Genomic DNA, 18,324 nt, shown 5'->3' with positions numbered 1-18,324 from the left:
AACCGCTAAGCCATCTCTCCAGCCTTTATTTTTAATTTTATTTTTTTGCTGATGTCTCATATACCCAGCTGGCTTTGAACCGCTGATCCTTTCTCATTAGAGCAGTGAACAGCCCCTTGCGTCTACCAGGTTGCAAGGCTTCATCTGCCCTGCGCTTCTTTCCGTCCCCTGTCAGTCATGGCCTGAGGGGCGGGGCTTGAAGCGCTGGCCAATCAGACGCGCAGGCCGGGCCGGGCGGGCTTCCGCTGTCCCGGGCCTTTGTCGCGGGTCGGCCACCTTGGGTCTGCGCCCGGCCGTGTTCTTACCTGGATTCGGGGCTTTGGGTCCTGGGCTCGGTGGCCTGGGCCACAGGGCTGCCGCCACGGTGAGTGTGCCGTCCGACGGGGCCGTGAATGTGCAGGAGGCGGAGAGGCGCGGCGGCCTCGGCTCCCGGGCTCCGCTTCCGAGCCGCAGCCCGGCGCTCGGTCCGCGCCTCCCCGCGCTCGCGCCGGCTCCTGGTGCTGCGTGGCGGCGCGGGGCGGCTCCGGGCTCCGGCGACCTCCGGGCGGGGGACCCGTCCCACGCTGCAGCGCTCTCGGTGGCTGTGCCTTGGAGCGCGTGCGGACCTTGAGCCTGGGAGGGAAGCCTTCGCCCCGAGCCTGCACCGCGCACGGGCCCAGGCCTGCAGCCCGCTGCCCGGCACACCCGGAGCCCTTGGCGGGTCACGGTGCCACCGGGAGAAGACCTCCTGGGTTGCTGTTCTTTTGGAGGGGCTGCCCGGCGCCTAGGCTGTGGTGGTGGTGGGCGGGGAGAGGGGGACACTGGCCTCCGATTCCTGTCCATGGGTCCTGGAGGACAGTGGGAAACGGAGCAGCTAGAATGTGGGGCTTTCCTGGTGCCCTGCACCTGGCTGAGTTATTAAAGGGACTTTCGTCACCAGGTGGAGGATGGCCACTGCACTCTGGGCCTCGCTGGGTGGCTCACCATCACACACCCGGGTTTTCTGACACCAGAAATTCAGCACCAGTGCTCTCAGGACCACCGCGCCTCCCCTGTTCTCCCTGAGCCTCTGGTTGTGTGTGTCTAGTCGTCCCTCACCTGATCTTTGAGTTCGTTTTCTGTGGATCTTTGTGATTATCTGTGTTACTGTAGAACTCCAGGCCTGTGAGCGGCACCCCCATGGTCTCTGTAATCCCTGGTTCATGTTTTCCTAGTGTAGCTCTGTGTCTCACCGCCATCTCTTCCAAGGATTCACTACTTTGAGGCACTAGGGTCACGCAGATGTGAATAATCCAGATACCATGCACTTCCTTAGTGGGTGACATTTAGTCCCTGGGTGTGGACATTACCTTGGGACTCACTTTGATCTGTCCAGGCAGTGGTGGGGTGCTGAATAGGTCTCTCCCACTCGAGTCTTCAGAACACAAGGTGGGTCTTGTGAAATCAGCATTGGATCCAGGTGGGGAGATCCTGAGAGACATGGAGACTTAGTAAGACACCTCAGTAGGCCACAGTTAGCGCTCAAGGCCCGGGGCTGGGGCTTGGGGTTAAATTCACTCTCTCCCATACCGGAACAGGTCCCGTGGGCTCCAGACAGGATTTAGAAGCACAGCATCTGGGGCGGCAGGGCAGCAGCATTCTCTTCCAGGCCTTTCCCTGGAGCACAGGCCCTAACTTAGGGGCTTTCCTGGTTTTCCCTGTGGACGGGACTGCTGCTGGGGTTGACTCCTTCATGAGTGACCGAGGTCAGGGAGGAAGGTTTTGCATACTCAGAATCAGAGGAAGGAGGCATAGATGTTGGGAGCTGTGACTGTTTTTTGATTGCTGGCCTTCAAGGTTGAAGCCTAAAGATAGAGAAACACTGATGCATACAATGTTCCTGGCACATTATGTCCTCTAGGGCCCTGGGCTGTGAGAAAGTTCTTGTTTAGAAAGCTTTAGCTGTGGTTAGGATGTCTTGTGACTATCACATGACTGCTGGTATTGTCTGTAAGAGGTAGTGCTTATGCTTAAAAGCTTTCAGCTGCCTGAATAAACTTGAGCCTTGATCAGAACTTGTCTTGGCTCCATTCCTTGTGTTCTTGTCCCAGGTTCATTCCCGCTCCTTACCTCAGGTAATGCTCGACTCTGTGCCGCAGGTCAGCACACATGGACCCCAATCCCGCCCAGGGAACCTGAGATTCCCTGCTTCTCTGGCTTTCCCTGGGACTGTATATTTGTCTCTCCATCCTTTCCCGATTTTCTTTCTCTTTCTTTTGTTTTTTTCAGGCAATGTCACACTCTACTGTCAAGATGGACCTGAACTCACTGTAAGCTCAGGCTTGCCTGATGCTTACAGCAATCCTCTGACCTCTGTCTTCCAAGCACTGAGATTTCTACACATGAGCCACCAATCTTCAGCTATGTGTCATTTAAAAAATTTTCTTCTTTATCTTATCTGTCTTTGTCTCTCTGCCTTCTGTGGCCTGTGTGTAAGACAATAAAAACCACTGGTTTGGGGAGGTAATTTTTCCTGACTGCACCCCACCCAGGTGGATGGTTAACACTGGAGGCAGAATACCAGTTGCAGCTATGCCCAGAGGTCTCGCTTCTTCCTGCCTCCTTCCATCTCTCTCTGGGTCTTCTGCCATCACTTCTCTGTTAAGGTGAAACGGGGGAGGGGGCCAAAACTGGGCGCAGTCTTATTTCACCATAGGCATGTGTATGCAGATTTGTAATTCCAGCCATTCAGAAGATTAAAGCAGGAGGTAGGGGACCACACTTCCCCAACAGTGTGGTCTGCAGAGCTATTTCGAGGTCAAACTTGGGTACCTAGTGGCACTCTGTCTCAAATAAACACACACCAGGAGTGTGAATGTCAGTGACGGAGCATGGGACTGCTGTGACCTGTGCCTCAAGTTCATTCCCAGTCACCTCTCAGTGGCACCACAGGGCAGCCAATTCCTGCCCCTGACTCAGGTTTTTCCTTTTCTAAAAGGAGGAATGTTGCTCCCTGCTGGCTAGTGTGTTGTGACTATAGCATGGCAAGAGTAGAAATTTGCTTGGGGGACAACAGAGCTCCTTTGAGGTCCACCAGCCCTCCTGGGACCATAAAACCTAGGAGAGCAGTGGGATATAGAGCTTAGCTTTCTGTGGAGTAAAGGACTCTGAGGCCAGGGACCAGGGACTTGGTAGGTGTGTCCCTTACTGCCTGCCAGCATGGGAAAAAGATATTCCCATGGCTGTGTCTTCACTAAGTCCCTAGGGCTTTAACATGGGTGGCAGAAGCATGAGCTCTTGGTGTTCCCCAATCTCTGAGGATGGATGAGGGGCTAAAGGGTCTGGAAGGAGGATCTGTGTGAGGAAGACAGGCCTTATGAGTGTGAAGGAAGACATCGAGGCCAGAGAGAGGCAGTGAGGGTTTGAAGGAGAGACTTCAGGGAATGTGTTCTGAGGGAAGATGAGGTTTGGAGGAGGTGTGAGGCTGGAGGCCAGATCTCAGAAAGGAGGGAGGTTTAAGGAGTTCTGAAGGGTTAAGTCGTGGACTATGGGCAAAGTGAGGAGACCAGTCATGGGGAAAATGTTACGTACTGACCATATTTCCCTTAATCTCTGTGAATGTTACTCAATGAACTAGGGGCCCATCTGTGATTATCCAATACTTACCCTTCTGGTCCTTCATCCCACCTGCATCCATTGTCGGGTCAGGATGGTTCTCGACAACCTGCGAATGGGTACCCAAACCCTCTGAAGACACATTTGGACCCTGACATGCCTAATTCTTTCTGGCCTGGCTTCAGCAATTTTGCCCTGGGCCTATAAGGCATAAAGAATGGCGATACTTGGGTATGGGTTTGACGTTACTCATGTTTCCTTTCCCCTTTCGAACTCGGGAGACTCCTGTATGTCTGCTGTCTCAAACACACGTTGGTCCTCCTGCTAGAAAGGGGCTCAGGACTCACTAGCAGGTCCTCACTTCACCTGAAAGCTCTGCGGGAAAATGAAGAGGACATGGGAAGAGAAAGGAGCCCTCACTCTGGGGTCTGCTTGTTATGAGTTTCAAGTCAAGAATTCCAGTGCAGTTAGCAACATTTTCTGTGATGGTTATTTATATACAGAGAATATTCTTACTGTTGATAACAAATAAGAATGTTATAGGAGGGTGAGTGTGCTTGGAGTTCAGGAATAGAGCCTTCAAACCCCAATCCCCAAGTTCATGTTTGTATTTAACTGAAGAATTGGGCAAATCAAACTGAGACGAATACTTTTTAAATTATTATATTTATTTAGGGGAGTACAAAACCAAGAGAAGGAAAATGGATGCACGCTCATGGCCCGAGAGCCCTTGTGGTGGGATTAGAGGAAACATTAAGAGGTTTAGAGAGCTCCAGCCATGTGGAGGGCAGGAGGGGAACCTGGGGTCAGGGTGGTTCTTCCCTCATCTCAGCCCAGCCAGACTGAGACAAGGGGAGACTTACCAGAACCTGGAGGTTCAGGAGTGATTAACGGGCAGCCAAGAGAGCCTTATCCCGAGGTGAGTGGTGAGCCAGAGAGAGGGCTGATGGGTCTGGGCTAGTGGCTGGCTCCAGAGAGGCCATCTGTGGTGTAGCCAATCACAACGTCTGTATTGGACTTAAACTGTAGGAAAGGGACACTCCATCCACGTCAGGTTGTCCATGGAGAAACACAGGTCTAGGGATCTCCTTTAGGCAAGAGATAGGAAGTCAGATCATTCTTTAATCAGTAGCAAAGTGGAGATTTCATGAACAGAATTAAGGCCATTCCTGCCTTTATTTCAAGGGCACAGTCACTCTACCTACCTCAACAATGATAATAATTTATGTTTAAAGCCAGAACATATATGACCTTGAGGTGTGACTTTGTTAATTTTCCAGATGGAAACTTGAACTTTTCCAGAATTCCCACTGAAACTTTGCTGCTGTGGGATCAAGAGAGGACACTTTATACCCCAGGATCTAGAAATGGTGAGTTTGTGCCTGACTTCCTAAAATAAATGTTAACAGCATATAACCATGGTTCAGTGAGTCCACATTGCCTGTGTCCCTTGGATCCTGAGTTCTGTGACCCAGAACTCCCAGCCCTGTTATCTCCTGGAACCCTCATGTCTGATTTCCAGGTTATTGCAACATTGTTCCTGTGTAACTGAATACGTGCATGATTTTATATCTGTTCCTGAGTCATCAGGTTTCTTTGTAGCTCCGAGCTGCTCAGAACTTTGTCTCTTGGCTCTCATAATACTGGGTGATGCCCACCTGCTACTAACCATCAGGAAGCTATTCACCGTTCTGTGAAGAGGTTGTGATGGGCTAAAGGCGTGTTGTGGCTGTCAGGCAGAGGTGTAGGAGGGCTTCAGAGTGGCCGCATGCTGTGGAAGCTGTATTACTGATCTGGATGCAAAGGAGCTTGGGCCTCCTGCCCATGGTTTGTGCCGAGAGGTAGTGTCTGGTCATGGCGTGTAGGAGATGGAGGCCACAGCATGAAGCAGTAATGTGGGTGGTTTGGGAAGTTGGTTTCACCAGGTACCCCTCAGCAGTGAACAGAAGAAGCCGCTCATCCTGTCTGATCATAGCCAACCACTTCCTACGGGCAGCCGTTCTTCTCTGTGCAGCCCCGCAGGGAGGTACAGCTGTGACTGAGGCTGCAGCTCACTGTGAAGCTTTGTGGGTCCTGGGTTTACATCTTAGGCTGTTACCTCTGAGCCTTCAGTGTTTCTCAGTCCGAGTGAGTCTCTGTGACTTTCACTGTCTTAATCCAGGCATGTGTGTGCAGCTCCTCTTTGTCCTGTCAGTGGCCTGTCTCCAAGTTTTCTGTGTCTCTCACTGCCTGATCCTTAGGATCCTTCCCTACAGGTCCTGGGCTTACTAGATCACCGGCTGGAATTAGGATTCTGACTTCCTGGCGGGGTGACCATGATTAGGCAGTTTCCCTCTCTGAGCCACTGACGCATGTGTCTGTGTTACCTTGGTCTCTGAAGTGAGTTTTTCCTGCTTGGCTGATAACTCAGGATGCAGGATTGCAGGAACAGCTGTGTGCACCCGTCTCCTTCCACCTCTGTCTGTATGTCCTCTTCAGTGCTCTGCTGGGGTGAAATGGGGAAGGGGCCTATCCCTTGTTTCAAATCTCCCCTCCACCCCAGGCAGTATAAGCCTGTTTTCCTATTTAATGAAGAGGCTTAGACAGGAGGAATTTTCTTTACTCCTTTTGCTTTTAAAAATGAAAAGGGGGCTGGAGAGATGGCTTAGCGATTAAGGCGTTTGCCTGCAAAGCCACAGGACCCAGGTTCGATTCCATAGAACCCACGTTAGTCATATGCACAAGGGGGTGCACATGTCTTGAGTTTGGTTGCAGTGGCTGGAGGCCCTGGCATGCCCACATTCTCTCTCCCTCTCCCTTTTTCTCTGTCAAATACATAAATATAAAATATTTTTAAAAATGAAAAGGAAATTTTAAAATAGTGAAGTCATAATTTATAGTGTTGGTGGGACAGGAATGCTAGGTTGACAGTATAAGGGAAGAAAGGGAAACAGCCAACAGGGACAGTTCTGTGGAGAGGGGATTGAGAATGAAGTATAATGTCACATACATGTGTCACAGTTTAATTCCTTTGTCCACTTGATCAGGTCAGGAATTAAGGGACACACCTCTTGGCTGGTCCTCATATGGCCAGCTGTTCAAGTGACAGCCTGTATAAAAAGAAGCTTCAGAGAAACAGGGCCTTTGATCTGGCTGCCTTGCCACTCGCTGGTGCCTGCGTCTACCCTGTTGCTGCTTTGCATGGACATCTGCACGCAGCTTCCTCAGCCTTCCAGCATGGACTGAAGACCAGCAGTTCCCGGGAATCCTCTAGGCCTCCAGTGCCAGACTGGAACTGCTGAGGCATCCAGCCTCATGCACTGAGCAGCCAGAGTTCTCAGACTCTTCTGTCTGCAGAAAGTACCTGGTGGGCTGCCCAGCTCGTAGCCTGTTAGCCAATACATTGCATTTTACATCATGTATGGTTATCAGTTTATGGGGGCTGGGGCCGGAATGTGGTGGATTCATTCAAATGTCCCCCATAAACTTAGGTATTCTGAATGCAAGTCTCCTCAGCTGATAGCAATCAAAAATTAAAGTCTCCTGGAGGTGGTGTATTGTTGTGGGCCAGCTTATGGCTATTATAGCTAGTTTCCCCCTGCCAGTGTTTGGCACACTCTCCTGTTCATGTTGTCCACCTTATATGGGCCAGGGGGTGATGTCCACCCTCTGCTCATGCCATTGTTTCCCTGCCATCGTGGAGCCTCCCCTTGAGCCTCTAAGCCAAAATAAACCTCTTTTTTTTCCCTCCCAAATCTCCATCATCTGGGAACCTAGCATTCAGAATACCTAAGTTTATGGGGGACACCTGAATCAAACCACTACATTCCGCCCCTTGTCCCCATAAACTGATAACCATACACGATATAAACTGCAATGCATTTTTTAAAAGTCCTCATAAGTTTTACCAATTCCAGTGATGTTCATACATCCCCATAATCCAAGGTCCTTTTTCTGGCATGGGAGGGGGAGTGTCGTTTTGGTAGGGTCTCACTGTAGCCCAGGCTGACCTGGAATTCACTATGTAGTCTCAGGGTGGTCTCGATCTCACGGCAGTTTTCCTACCTCTGCCTCCTGAGTGCTGGGATTAAAGGCCTGTGTCACCACACCCACAGCTTAATTCAATGTCTTTTAACTGAGCCATAATACAAAAAATTCTCCCCAAACCCCATAATGTCACAGAATAAGCATTCACACTGCAAAAAATGGCATTGGGCATAGCAAAGAAATAGTCAACCAAAACAAGTTTTAAATAGGGCAAACATCAAAATCTAGTTATAAGTCCAAAAGCTATAGTAGGTGACAAATCTCCAAGTTTGATCATTCTTAGCAGCAATAAGTCTGTGGAGTTTCAATTCCGCCCCTCCAGCTAGGCTACTCACAGTCCTGGAAAACTCTCCTTGGCAGCCGTCTTGTGGTCCCGGCATCTCCACTGGGTCTCCATTGCGATCCACGGTTCATCCTCATGGCCCCATAGGGTCTCCATGCAGGCATCCAGCAAACCTGCTTCACACTGCCCATGGCCATTTCCAAAACACAAAACCGTGCTACAAACTGAGTGACCCACTCTTTCCTGCATTTCTTATGCTCCATAATACCAGGTAGGGTGCCAGTATGTTAATACAGAGGGGAATAAAGCAGACTTTGAAGAACAGGACCTCCTTGAGCACTCAGGCCCCTTCAAAAGAGTCTGCATTCTTCCTGTTACCTCTGTGCAGGCCAGTTGGCCCAATCTCAAAGGTTGTAATCTCTCAATTGCAGCTGAACGGGCAGCAGTTCACCCAAACATAATCCCCCCCCCCCGCCCCAGGCCACATCCTTTTGTTCACACCAGCTCATTTCTACACAAAGCAACCTTGTGCAAATTCTCAGGACATGGGCATAAGAGCAGGCTTCTCACAAACTGCTAGCCCAGTCCAAGCAAAGCTCTTTCTCACCCTCTAAGCCAAACCTTACAGTCCATAGTTCTTGCTGCATTTAGGCCGTTCCACACTGGCAGTCCATCAAGCGGTATTTATAGCACTGCAAGGCATCTCTTAGGCCAAGGTTTCAAATCCTTCCTCATTCCTCTTGAAAATCAGCTCCAAAAGGCCAGAGTCACATAGTCAGGTGTCAGCAGCCATCCCACTCCTGGTACCACTTTACTGTTGCAGTCAGGTTCGCATTGCTGGCAGAAATCACCCAACCAAGAGCAGCTTGTGAGATAAAGATTTATTTTGGCTTACAGGCTCAAGGGGAAGCTCCACAATGGCAGGGAAAAGGATGGCATGAGCAGAGGGTGAACATCACCGCCTGGCCCACATAAGGTGGACAACAGGAACAGGAGAGTGTGCCAAACACTGGCATGAGGAAACTTGTGATAATACCAATAAGTCCGCCTCCAACAATACGGTGCCTTCAGGAGGCTTTAATTTCCAATTGCCGTCAGCTGGGAAACTAACATTCAGAACACCTAAGTTAATAGGGGACACCTGAATCAAACCGCCACACCCTTATATATTCATTCTGTTAATTCGGTTCCTCTATAAATCTCTGAGTAGTATTGATCATGATACCAGGAGTGGTCCTAAAGAAACTGAATTTTAAGGATGAATTTTCCATGTGGGCCCAGTGTTAACTATGTCTGGATATTCACGTTTAATGCTCCTGAAGACTTCCTGCCTCAGCTTGCTAACATGGGGATTCACATCTGTTGACCACTATCCAGAAGACGTGGCCTTTTTTCTCTCTCCATCTTTGTCACTATCTCTGTGTCAACAGTGGTCTGGCATTGAACATGGGAATGAATCCTGAGCTAAGAAGGAACTTTGGCTGGCTAGGACCCCAGTCTTTTGGAGGGTTAATTTGGAATGAAGGATTCCAGCAGCAACTGTTCACAGAGGCTTCAAAACCTCAAGCGTCCTCCTCTCTGATGTCCTCCCCCAGTACTCTGTTAATTTAAGTAGGGGGTGTGGCCTAGTCCTGTGTTCACATCTCTCTTTGAAGCCATTCAAGCGGGTGCATGCCTATCATCGACCTTCTGATGAGGGTTATCAAGGAAGAAGGTTGCACGTTCCAGACCAGCCTGGGCTACATAGTGTGTTCTCAGCCAGCCTGATGAACTTAGTTAGACTCTGTATCAAGTAAAAAGTGAGTGGGTAAAGTTCGGTGGTCATACCTGTGATTAGCATGGACAGAGCCCTCATCTCCATTCCCATTCACCTTCTCTATGTGTGATCTCAGAGGATCCAAGTCCTCTCTTGAGACTCACTTGGCTGTTCTGAAGAATGGGAGGATGGCATTTCCTGCTGGGCAGTGAGGTGGACAAAGCAAGGCAAGAATGATTGCCTTGGATTGGCCCATCTGCTGTCACTTCTGTGACCATCAAGCCAAGGAGAAGAAGGTAGTGTGATGCTTGGTTCAAAGTATGAAACGGGATGCTGACTTCAGGAGGGCAGGGCTTAATCCTGCACTGGCTACCACGAAGGGTCAGGCAATTCGGTGCCTTGGTATCACAAGAGTCCAGAAAACTTTGTGCAGAAGGGCCTTAGTAGTATGTGAAAGATCAGTTGTCAAAGGTCCCTAGCCTCTGAGGATGGATGGTGGGCTAACTAGTCTGTGAGAGGAGAAGCTATGCCAGGATTACAGACAGGTGAGAAGGAAACAAGGCATGGTGTGAGGGAGGATGTGAGCGCCTTTTGGAGGTGGCCATTGACCAAAGCCGGGGACTCAGAAGGAGGTAAGCAACTGAGGAAAGTGACATTCAGAGTGTGGAGGTGGAGATGAGATCAAATGTGAGGGAACAAGTGAGGTTGTGCAGGAGGAGGGAAGAGTGAGGGAGGGGATACAGCGTGTGACTTAGTGAGCAGAAGGGAAAGGGGTCTGAGAGAAGAAGGGGATTGGAGGGAACGGGAGAATGAAGGCCAGATCTGATGCAAGAAAGAGGTTAGAGGAGATCTGGTGGGTGAAGGCATGGCTTAGAGAAAGAAGGAAGGAATGAAAGGAAAATTAAGGGGACGTGGAACAGGAAAGGACTCCTTCAGTCTGGCACCTGACTTGTCTCTAAGAGTCAAGAATTTCAGGACGGTTAACAATATTTGCTATGAAGAGTGTCAGCGTACAGAGAGTATTGCTTCTTTATATTGGTTGTTCAAATAATATTTAAGTAGTAATGAACTATGCTTAAGTCCTAAGTGTAAATGACCTTTGCGTATGGCCTTACTCCTTTTGAAGAATAAGCCTGAAAATTTCTCATAATTTCTGGAACAAGCTACTGTGAGGGAATTAAGGAAGGGCACTGTGGTAGTTTCAAATCTTGCCTCACTATGTATATATTCAGGAGTCTGTTAAAGATTGTAGTTTAGATCTGCAGCCTCTTGGCTGGAGGAGGTGTCACTGTGGGTGGATTCTAGGGTCCAGCCCTAAGGAGGATCTGAATTGCAGCATAAGACATGCAGAGTGCTGGGTTCTGCCTGGGTTCCTGCAGTGTGCTCCCTGATGTGTGGTGGTGGTTTCTGTCTCTGCGTGGGCCTGTGAAAGTGTGCCCAGCTTCTTCTCCCATTATGAAACTTCCCCTGGATTTGTAAGCTTCATATATATCCCTTCTTCCTCCCATAAACTGTCTCTGGTCTGCAGGTTCATCCAGAGACCTGAGGCTGTCTACTACGTGAACTTCATGCCCAGGAAGCCCAAAATGGTGAGTTTGTGGACTGGATTCCTTAGCTAGGGAACAGAAGCTGTAACTTCTATATCTCTACCACAGGACAGTATCTTCTAGCTCCCCATTGTCTATCCCATTTGGGTCTTGGGGTTTCCTCCACAGTATCCCATGAACCCCAATTCCTAAGGTCCACTTTTTTGTTTTCTTGGAGATTGCAAACAGGTGTCTAGTTATGTTCAATCTGCCAGCTGCCCACAACTTCCATCTGTTTGTCTAGTCTGCAGAGCTATTTCGAGGTCAAACTCGGGTACCTATTGGCACTCTGTCTCAAATAAACACAAACCAGGAGTGTGAATGTCAGTGAAGGAGCATGGGACTGCTGTTACCTGTGCCTCACGTTCATTCCCAGTCACCTCTCAGTGGCACCTCAGAGCAGCCAATTCCTGCCCCTGACTCAGGTTTTTCCTTTTCTAAAAGGAGGAATGTTGCTCCCTGTTGGCTAGTGTGTTGTGACTATAGCATGGCAAGAGTGGAAATTTGCCTGGGGGAAGACAGAGCTCCTTTGCAGTCCACCAGCCCTAGTCCTGGACCACAAAACGTAGGACAGCAGTGGGATATAGAGCTTAGCTTTCTGTGGAGTAAAGGACTCTGAGGCCAGGGACCAGGGACTTGGTGGGTGTGTCCCTTACTGCCTGCCAGCATGGGAAAAAAATATTCCCATGGCTGTGTCTTCACTATGTCCCTAGGGCATTAAAATCGATGGCAGAAGCATGAGCTCCTGGTGTTCCCCAATCTCTGAGGATGGATGAGGGGCTAAAGGGTCTGGAAGGAGGATCTGTGTGAGGAAGACAGGCCTTATGTGTGTGAAGGAGGAAGTCAAGGCCAGAGAGAGGCAGTGAGGGTTTGAAGGAGAGACTTAAGGGAATGTGTTCTAAGGGAAGATCAGGCTGGAGGCCAGATCTCAGAAAAGGGGGGAGGTTTAAGGAGTTCTGAGGGGTCAAGTCATGGACTATAGGCAAAGTGAGGAGACCAGACATGGGGAAAATGAAGAGGACATGGGAAGAGAAAGGAGCCCTCACTCGGGGGTCTGCTTCTTATGAGTTGCAAGTCAAGAATTCCAGCACAGTTAGCAACATGTTGTGTAATGGTTATTTACGTATGTTGAACCATCCCTGCATCTCTGGGATAAAGCCTACTTGGTCAGGGTGAATGATCTTTTTGATATACTTTTCTATTCTGTTTGCCAATATTTTGTTGAGAATTTTTGCATCTATGTTCATGAGGGAGATTGGTCTGTAATTTTCTTTTTTTGTTCTATCCTTACCTGGTTTTGGTATCAAGGTAATGCTGGCCTCATAGAAGGAGTTTGGTAGAATTCCTTCTTTTTCTATTTCCCGGAAAAGCTTAAGAAGCAATGGTGGTAGCTCTTCCTTAAAGGTCTGGAGGTTCAGGAGTGATGAATGGGCAGCTAAGAGAGCCCTAGCTCCAGGTGAGTGGTGAGCCAGAGAGAGGGCTGATGGGTCTGGGCTAGTGGCTGGCTCCAGAAGAGGCCATCTGTGGTGTAGCCAATCACAACGTCTGTATTGGACTTAAATTGTAGGAAAGAGACACTCCGTCCAAGTAGGGGCTCAGGTTGTCCATGGAAAAACACAGGTTTAGGGATCACCTTTAAGCGAGAAGTAGGAAGTCAGATCATTCTTTAATCAGTAGCAAAGTGGAGATTTCATGAACAGAATTAAGGCCATTTCTGCCTTTATTTCAAGGGCACAGTCACTCTACCTACCTCAACAATGATAATAATTTATGTTTAACGCCAGAACATATATGACCTTGATGTGTGACTTTGTTAATTTTCCAGATGGAAACTTGAACTTTTCCAGAATTCCCTCTGAAACTTTGCTCCTGTGGGATCAAGAGAGGACACTTTATACCCCAGGATCTAGAAATGGTGAGTTTTTGCCTGGCTTCCTAAGATAAATGGTAACAGCCTATAACCATGGTTCAGCGACTCCCCATTGCCTGTGTCCCTTGGTTCCTGAGTTCTGTGACCCAGAACTCCTAGCCCTGTTATCTCCTGGAACCCTCATGTCTGATTTCCAGGTTATTGCAACATTGTGCCTGTGTAATTGAACACCTGCAGTATTTTATATCTGTTCCTGAGTCATCAGGTTTCTTTGTAGCTCCCAGCTGCTCAGAACTTTGTCTCTTGGCTCTCATAATCTTGGGTGATGCCCACCTGCTACTAACCATCAGGAAGCTATTCACTGTTCTGTGAGGAGCTTGTCATGAGTTAAAGGCATGTTGTGGCTATTAGGCAGAGGTGTAGGAGGGCTTCAGAGTGGCCGCATGCTATGGAAGCTGTATTACTGATCTGGATGCAAAGGAGCTTCCTGCCCATTGTTTGTGGCGAGAGGTAGTGTCTGGTCATAGTGTGTAGGAGATGGAGGCCACAGCATGAAGCAATAATGTGGGTGGCTTGAGAAGTTGGTTTCACCAGGTACCCCTCAGCAGTGACCAGATGAGCAGTGCTCATCCTGTCTGATCATAGCTGACCACTTCCTAAGGGCAGCCATTCTTCTCTGTGCACCCTCTCAGGGAGGTACAGCTGTGACTGAGGCTGCAGCTCACTGTGAAGCTTTGTGGGTCCTGGGTTTACATCTTAGGCTTTTACCTCTGAGCCTTCAGTGTTTCTGAGTCCGAGTGAGTCTCTGTGACTTTCACTGTCTTAATCCAGGCATGTGTGTTTAACTCCCCTTTGTCCTGTCAGTGGCCTGTCTCGAATTTTTCTGTGTCTCTCACTGCCTGATCCTTAGTATCCTTCCCTACAGGTCCTGGGCTTACTAGATTGTAGGCTGGAAATAGGATTCCGACTTCCTGGCTGGGTGACCATGATTAGGCAATTTCCCTTTCTGAGCCACTGATGCGTGTGACTGTGTTACCTTGGTCTTTGAAGTGGCTTCGTCCCGCTTGGCTGATAACTCAGGATGCAGGATTGCAGGAACAGCTGTGTGCACCCATCTCCTTCCACTTCTGTCTGTATGTCCTCTTCAGTGCTCTGCTGGGGTGAAATGGGGAAGGGGCCTATCCCTTGTTTCAAATCTCCCTCCACCCCAGGCAGTATAAGCCTGTATTCCTATTTAATGAAGAGGCTTAGACAGGAGGAATCTTCTTTACTCCTTTTGCTTTTAACAATGAAAAGGGGGCTGGAGAGATGGCTTAGCGGTTAAGGCGTTTGCCTGCAAAGCCAAAGGACCCAGGTTCGATCCTCCAGAACCCACGTTAGTCATATGCACAAGGGGTGCACATGTCTGGAGTTCGGTTGCAGTGGCTGGAGGCCCTGGCATGCCCACATTCTCTCTCCCTCACCCTTTTTCTCTGTCAAATAAATAAATAATAAAATATTTTTTAAAAATGAAAAGGAAATTTTAAAATACCCATAAGCCTGCTTTTACCAATACAGTGCCTTCAGGAGGGTTTAGTTTCCATTTGCCATCAGCTGGGAGACTAGCATTCAGAACACATAAATTTATGGGGGGCACCTGAATCACATCACCACACCCTTATAACATTTATTCATTCTGTTAATTCTGTTCCTGTACAAATCTCTGACTAGTATTGATTGTGGTACCAGGAGTGGTACTAAAGAAACAGAATTTTAAGGATTGAATTTTCCGTATAGGCCCAGTGTTAACTATGTCGGGATGTTCAACTGTAATGTTACTAAAGACTCCCTGCTTCAGCTTGCTAATCGTGGGGTTCACATACATTAAGCACTATTCTGAAGACATGGCCTCTTTTCTCTCTCCATGTTTGTCACTGTTTCTGTGTCTTCAGTGGTCTGGCATTGAACATGGGAATGAATCCTGAGCTAAGAAGGAACATTGGCCGGCTAGGACCCCACTCTTTTGGAGGGTTAATTCGTGACGAAGGATTCCAGGAGCAGCTGTTCACAGAGGCCTCAAGCGTCCTCCTCTCTGATGTCCTTCCCCAGTACTCTGTTAATTTAAGTAGGGGGTGTGGCCTAGACCTGCGTTCACATCTCTCTTTGAAGCCATTCAAGCGGGGGCATGCCTATCATCCACCTTCTGATGAGGGTTATTAAGGAAGAAGGTTGCACGTTCCAGACCAGCCTGGGCTACATAGTGTGTTCTCAGCCAGCCTGATGAACTTAGTTAGACTCTGTATCAAGTAAAAAGTGAGTGGGTAAAATTCGGTGGTCATACCTGTGATTAGCATGGACAGAGCCCTCATCTCCATTCCCATTCACCTTCTCTATGTGTGATCTCAGAGAATCCAGGTCCTCTCTTGAGACTCACTTGGCTGTTCTGAAGAATGGGAGGATGGCATTTCCTGCTGGGCAGTGAGGTGGACAAAGCAAGGCAAGAATGATTGCATTGGATTGGCCCATCTGCTGTCACCTCTATGACCATAAAGCCAAGAAGAAGAAGGTAGTGTGATGCTTGGTTCAAAGTATGAAATGGGATGCTGACTTCAGGAGGGCAGGGCTTAATCCTGCACTGGCTACCACGAAGGGTCAGGCAATTCGGTGCCTTGGTATCACAAGAGTCCAGAAAACTTTGTGCAGAAGGGCCTTAGTAGTATGTGAAAGATCAGTTGTCAAAGGTCCCTAGCCTCTGAGGATGGATGGTGGGCTAACTAGTCTGTGAGAGGAGAAGCTATGCCAGGATTACAGACAGGTGAGAAGGAAACAAGGCATGGTGTGAGGGAGGATGTGAGCGCCTTTTGGAGGTGGCCATTGACCAAAGCCGGGGACTCAGAAGGAGGTAAGCAACTGAGGAAAGTGACACTGAGTGTGGAGGTGGAGATGAGATCAAATGTGAGGGAACAAGTGAGGTTGTACAGGAGGAGGGAAGAGTGTGAAGGAGGGGATACAGTGTGTGGCTTAGTGAGCAGAAGGGAAAGGGGTCTGAGAGAAGAAGTGGATTGGAGGGATCTGGAGAATGAAGGCCAGATCTGATGCAAGAAAGAGGTTAGAGGAGATCTGGTGGGTGAAGGCATGGCCTAGAGAAAGAAGGAAGGAATGAAAGGAAAATTAAGGGGACATGGAACAGGAAAGGACTCCTTCAGTCTGGCATCTGACTTGTATCTAAGAGTCAAGAATTTCAGCACAGTTAACAATATTTGCTATGAAGTGTGTCAGCGTACAGAGAATATTGCTTCTTTATAATGGTGGTTCAAATAATATTTAAGTAGTAATGAACTATGCTTAAGTCCTAAGTGTAAATGACCTTTGAGTATTGCCTTACTCCTTTTCAGGAATAAGCCTGAAAATTTCTCATAATTTCTGGAACAAGCTACTGTGAGGGAATTAAGGAAGGGCACTGTGGTAGTTTGAAATCTTGACCTCCTATATCTATATTCAGGAGCTTGTTAAAGATTGTAGTTTAGATCTGCAGCCTCTTGGCTGGAGGAGGTGTCACTGTGGGTGGATTCTAGGGTCCAGCCCTAAGGAGGATCTGAATTGCAGCATAAGACATGCAGAGTGCTGGGTTCTGCCTGGGTTCCTGCAGTGTGCTCCCTGATGTGTGGTGGTGGTTTCTGTGTCTGTCGGGCCTGTGAAAGTGTGCCCAGCTTCTTCTCCCATTATGGAACTTCCCCTGGATTTGTAAGCTTCAAATATATCCCTTCTTCCTCTCATAAACTGTCTCTGGTCTGGGGGTTCATCCAGTGACCTGAGGCTGTCTATTACATGCACTTCATGCCCAGGAAGCCAAAAATGGTGAGTTTGTGGACTGGATTCCTTAGCTAGGGAACAGAAGCTGTAACTTCTATATCTCTGGCACAGGACAGTATCTTCTAGCTCCTCATTGTTTATCCCATTTGGGTCTTGGGGTTTCCTCCACAGTATCCCATGAACCCCAATTCCTAAGGTCCACTTTTTGTTTTCTTGGAGATTGCAAACAGGTGTCTAGTTCTGTTCAATCTGCCAGCTGCCCACAACTTCCATCCGTTTGTGTGGTGAGCTCTGTCTGTGGACTCTGGTGTTCTTAGGTAGCCCCAACCAGGCCCTGGCCCTTGAGGGGCCATGTACTCTATTAGCCACCCTGCCTTGAACCCGAGCTCCAACAATCAGCAAGTTTAGCTGCCAGACACAAGGTCAGGAAGACAAGTTGGTTCATGCCGCAGTGGTTTGTGGGCTCCATTGATGTTGTGCATAGGGGTGCACCTTGAACCTGAGCTCCAGCAATCACCAAGTTTAGCTGCCGGACACAAGGTCTGGAAGACAAGCTGGTTACTGCCGCGGTGGTTTGTGGGCTACATTGAGGCTGTGCGTAGGGGAGCATTCAGAACAGCAGCATTGTAGGTTGAGCTTTGTTGTTATCTGGGTGGTGAGCCCTTGTATCCAGTCCATGTAGAGTATGGGGGTCTTGTTGTGGCTGGAGATGGGGCTGTGGCCATAGTGTGTTGGGGTACCATAAGGTCATGTCTCCAGAGACGTTAGTCAGAATGTTATAAGGGCCACCTCCCGTCTGTCCTAATCTCTCCTTGGGATTGGAGTCAGGGCTCTTGATCCCACCATCTCAGCCTGTCTGTGCAGCTTTGTGTGAGTCTCTGGGTTTGTTTCTCTTAGTCTCTGATCTATCATTGAATCTTTGTGACTGTCTCTTTGCCTGGTCTAATACAGCTGTTTGAGCTCTACTCTCCTGTTTTTGATGTCACTGGCCAGTGTTTCCCTAGTATCTCTGGGTCTCTCACCACCTCTTTCCTAGGAGGCCTTTCCGTCAGGACCTGGGGACATAGGACAGGAGCTGGGATCAGGATTCCCACTTCCTGGTCCTTTGATTTGCTTCTTCTCTCTCGAGTCATTTCACTTTCTCTGTTCCACTGTGAGTTTGTTTCACTGGGGAGCAAACCTAGAGATTTGTGTATGTTTGACAAGTTGTGTCACTGAGCCATATTCCATGTATCTTTTTTAAACTTACTCTTGGAGACATGGTCTCACTCTGTAGCCCAGGCTGTCCTTGCACTGTGCAGGCTCCTCCCTTGGCTTCCCGTGATCTTGGGATTACAGACCTGCACCTTCAAGACTTGCAGTGTGTCCTTTGTGGACGTGAACAGAATTGTCCATGGCAGCATTGCATTATGTACCCCTTTGACTTCCTGGCTCAACT

At 48.8% G+C, this 18,324-nt stretch overlaps 1 protein-coding gene across 1 annotated transcript in view; it reads left to right on the top strand.

Annotated features, from left to right (window-relative positions):
• The first annotated feature begins 231 nt into the window (after nucleotides 1-231).
• The window catches only part of LOC101601711 (vomeronasal type-2 receptor 116-like), a 91,653-nt gene continuing 73,560 nt past the window's right edge, over nucleotides 232-18,324 (top strand). Inside the window, exons 1-6 of the mRNA XM_045139640.1 lie at nucleotides 232-364; nucleotides 4,854-4,943; nucleotides 11,167-11,227; nucleotides 13,050-13,139; nucleotides 15,026-15,386; nucleotides 15,480-15,639. Of these exons, the coding sequence (XP_044995575.1) occupies nucleotides 15,577-15,639 (63 nt within the window). The 5' untranslated portion in view covers nucleotides 232-364; nucleotides 4,854-4,943; nucleotides 11,167-11,227; ... (1 more) ...; nucleotides 15,026-15,386; nucleotides 15,480-15,576. The remainder of the gene's footprint in view (nucleotides 365-4,853; nucleotides 4,944-11,166; nucleotides 11,228-13,049; nucleotides 13,140-15,025; nucleotides 15,387-15,479; nucleotides 15,640-18,324) is intronic.

The sequence above is a fragment of the Jaculus jaculus genome, chromosome 23, assembly GCF_020740685.1.
Source record: "Jaculus jaculus isolate mJacJac1 chromosome 23, mJacJac1.mat.Y.cur, whole genome shotgun sequence".
Classification (NCBI taxonomy): Eukaryota; Metazoa; Chordata; class Mammalia; order Rodentia; family Dipodidae; genus Jaculus; species Jaculus jaculus.
The sequence above is the reverse complement of the archived record's forward strand: the minus strand, read 5'-3'. Positions and strand labels throughout refer to the sequence as shown.